This window comes from Protomyctophum parallelum, assembly GCF_964188405.1.
Source record: "Protomyctophum parallelum genome assembly, chromosome: 12".
NCBI lineage: Eukaryota > Metazoa > Chordata > Actinopteri > Myctophiformes > Myctophidae > Protomyctophum > Protomyctophum parallelum.
In genome coordinates, this window is record NC_139712.1 from 43674793 (window position 1) to 43679051 (window position 4259).

General features: G+C 45.4%; 1 protein-coding gene across 1 annotated transcript; it reads left to right on the plus strand.

Moving 5' to 3' along the window:
* Positions 1-2447: 2447 nt before the first annotated feature.
* LOC310867682 (kelch domain-containing protein 3-like) lies at positions 2448-3807 on the plus strand (the record flags this gene model as incomplete). The annotated part of the gene is made up of 2 exons (XM_083777800.1): positions 2448-3543; positions 3797-3807. 2 exons carry the CDS (start codon positions 2448-2450, stop codon positions 3805-3807), a joined length of 1107 nt encoding a protein of 368 aa, XP_083633926.1.
* Between the last annotated feature and the right edge of the window lie 452 nt (positions 3808-4259).

A 4259-nucleotide genomic window follows, 5' to 3' on the forward strand; every position in this document is an offset into this window, starting at 1 on the left:
CTAATACTTAAAATATACAGCCCCATACATGTACCCTAATATTTAAAATATACAGCCCCAGAAATTTACCTTCTCTGCTTCACCGTGCGGTCTTCGCTTCCTAACCGGATTTACTAAACCTCGGGCAGGCAGGAAGTGACGTGTTCTGTAAAGCTCATAGCGTTGGGTTTCCTTTGGCACGGCCATGGCGCCACGTTGTGGAATATAGAGCCGGCTGTGGGGCACAAAGTGTTAACTCGTTTAGACCTAGAGGACCATTCTACAAATGTCTTCTAAATCCTGAACCTCCTGAAAAGAACCTCATGTTTCTATAAGTCAGTGGTGGTTCTCAAACTATCTCATGTCAAGGGCCCCCAGAAATAACAAGCTCATATCAAACAATAACAAGCTCATAGCGCGGCACTCGGTGCCGCGCTATGAGCTTGTTATTGTTTGATATGAGCTTGTAGATCTGCTATTTTCCAATAGCTAAAGCATAATAACACAATGCTTCAAAACACCAAAAGGGGGTTCCCATCCAGAATGAGTTAATTGATTGTCGTGGCCTCTTTCTAAATCCCTTTTCACGGCATCGATCGCTCTCGGCACGCATCCCTGTCATGCTGCAGCAGAGAGACTAACCTCCTTAGGAGGAAAAGTAAATTCAGCAACAGGTGGAAGTAGCAAATCACCTTCTCTTCTCGCTGCAGTTTTTCTCTCCCGGTTCTCCCACAGAGAGCTGGATCAGGCCCTTATCCCATTCTGTCCTGCATGGCAAATGGTGCATTTATATAGGCGCCTTTATCCAAGGCGCGTTACATAGATGGTGCATTACATTCACCCATTCACACACACATTCACACACCTTTACATGGATTGTGCATCACATTCACCCATTCACACACACCTTTACATAGATTGTGCATCACATTCACCCATTCACACACACACACACACACATTCACACACCGATGACAGAGGAGACCATGCAAGGCACCAACCAGCACATCAGGAGTAATCAGGGGTTCAGAGTCTTGCTCAAGGACACTTTGACAGTAACTCTGGCAACCTTGCGGTTACCATCCGGCCACTCTACCCCTGAGCCAGTTTTCTGAAAAAACCTCATGTTTCTATAAGGTCAGCGGTGCTCAACCTTTTTCATGTCAAGGACCCCCAGAATGATCTGTATTTGGACCACGGACCCCCATCTTGAAAATATGTTCCTTCCAGAAGCAAAGATATGTTCGCTCTGAATGAATATATATTCAAAGATCTGCGCCACATTTTCACGTTTCTTTTTTCTTCTCCAAAATAACAGACCTACCAGCTCGTAGCGTGGCACTCGGTGCCGCACTATGAGCTTGTAGATCTGCTATTTTTCAACAGCTAAAGTATAACATAAAGCTTTAAAACACCAAGAGGGGTTTCCCGGCAAGGACGGGTTATCTCCGCTCTGCACAAAATATCAATATGGATTTAGAATGGTCTCCCTGAAGCCTGAAGGTCCCTGAAGCTAATTAAATCTGAAATCACTTTGTAGTGTGGAGAGACACAAGAGCAGGTGGTGTGTGTGTGTGTGTGTGTGTGTGTGTGTGTGTGTGTGTGTGTGTGTGTGTGTGTGTGTGTGTGTGTGTGTGTGTGTGTGTGTGTGTGTGTGTGTGTGTGTGTGTGTGTGTGTGTGTGTGTGTGTGTGTGTGCGTGTGCACGCGTGTGCACGCGTGTGCGCATATGAGGCCTTAAGTATATGTTTCACCAGTTTCAATTGAAACGGGCCTCCACCCTCAGGGGGGGCCTCCACCCTCAGGGGGGCCTCAACAAAATAATCATGTCATAGGTATATGGGGGCCTCATATTTGGTCTTGAAACGGGCCTCCAGATTCCTAAGGCCGCCCCTGAGAACACACAAACACACCAAGCTGGCCATAGGGGGCGCTAGCTCCCCTCAAAGAGCCAAAATGCAAAATGCTTGTCATTCAGCCTCACTTTGAGTTGCTCAGTGGACTGTCTCTCACACAGTGATATGGAGGAAAATATCACACCCACGTGATGTGAGCGGCACTGTTATCACCATACATCACATTCCGTGCTCAGCCAGTCAGCTTGAGCACATTCTGCGCACGCGTTCATGCACACACACACACACACAGCCTCAAAATACAATACAGCTCAGTGTTGGGGAACGCTGTAGCGTGTGGAAGACCCATAGATCCATTAATCCATAGACCCCAAGGTAGCCGCAATAAAGTAATAGATATAGCAATAGAGTTCAAAGGGTGCAGATGAAGAACAGCTGCACTAATTGGCGTCGTTAAGGCGTGCATGGCAACAGTTTGTGTCTCGTGTGATGTCACACCAGAAGATATAAGATGATGCACCGTGTTGAAAATGACTGTAGACGTCGAGAGAGAAGACAGGCAGACAGACAGACAGACAGACAGACAGACAGACAGACAGACAGACAGACAGTGATGTTGTCTTGGACCGTTTCCAAAGCAGGAGGACCAAAGCGAGTCGCTCATGCTGCTGTAGCATCGAGGAACAAACTGTATTCCTTTGGAGGCTACTGTGATGGATGGATCTTCAACATCATGGGACAGATGGATGTCCATGTCTTCAACACAGTGTCTTTATGCTGGAAGAAGTTACCTCCAGTGGAACCAGGAAGAGGAGATGGTCACCTTGAGGTTCCATCCAAGTGCTACGGCCACACAGCTGTGTTGGTTGAAGATACAGTCTACATCTGGGGAGGGGAGCCTTACTGCAATGTGCTTTATGCATTTGATGTTGACTCCCACAGATGGTTCCAAACCAGGGTTTCTGGGACTGTTCCAGAGGAGAGAAGGGGACACTCAGCCTGTGTGTTGGAGAAGGTCATGTTTATCCATGGAGGAAGGTGCGAGCTGACTAGATACACTAATAACATGTACAAGCTGGACACCAGCACAATGGTCTGGACTTTAATTAACACCAGAGGAACTACACCTCCTGATTCAAACTGTCACTCTGCCACCATCATTGGTACCAAGATGTTTGTATTCGGGGGCAGGAGGTACCAGGAGGTCTACAACACCATCAGAGTGTTTGACACAGAGACAAATGTCTGGCTGGACACACCTTCTGTTCAACTTCTACCAGAAGGACGCATGTGTCATTCAGCATTTACCTACAATGGAGAGCTGTACATATTTGGTGGCTGGAACTATAACCAGAACTTCAATGATGTGTGGAAATTCAGTCCAGAGACCTTCTCCTGGAAGAAGGTTGAGCCCAGGGGTAAAGGACCATGTCCAATGTGTGGTATGTGCTGTTGCATTGTGGGAGATCGTATCATCCTCTTTGGAGGATACAAAGGAGATTACAGTCAAACTATCTCTGATGAGCTGTTCATCTTAGACTTGAGTCCTTGTCTTAAGACGTTATGTAACCTAGAAGTTATTCAGTACGCTCTGGACCAATCAGAACTCCCACACGACATCAGGTGGGAACTGGCAGCCATGGCAACCAACGAAAACAGACGACAACAACAACAACAACAACCGAGAACACATTCCAGACGAAGGAACAGCAGAAATATCAAGAAATGATGGATCAACAACTCATCCCACCTGATGGTGAGCCACCTCTCAGCATCACTTACTGAGATTCAAACCTCAGGAGACTCTCCAGACAGGCTCTCTAACCATTCAGCTAGGCATCAAACAATGACAATTGTTCCGTCCAACACAATGCGGTGGAAACACAAACCTGTGTGTTCCAAACTGAACACGGTGGAACTCTCTTTATTGCATATTTATTTCTATGATCTTTTTTTTTAAAGGACCAAGCTGACCTGAAAGGATTTGGTACTTTATTGTTATTGTTAGTTTTTTTCCCCTCTCCTTCTGGCAAAAATTTGCAGTTTTGGCTGAACCGTGCAGTCGGTTTTCGCGAAACTAAAAAAAAAAAAGAAAAAAAAGATTATATCGGCCTACAGAAAAAACAAAAATCTTAAAGACTATCTGGTACACAGCAAGCTAAAAGGATTCAACACACCAGCACGCCAGAGACTAGAATACTTCAAACCCAAACAAATAGTTAAAAATAGAACTACAAAACGCATGTTGGAGATTAAACAACAGATAACAGCCAGCACCAGCAACTGTGTTGAAAATTGTAATGTGAAAAATGTGGCTTACAATATGTCGGAGAAACGAGTAAAACAATAGCTGCAAGGCTGAGACAACACAAATACAATATTAACAATGCAAAAAAGACAATTGTTCAACATTTCATGGCTCACG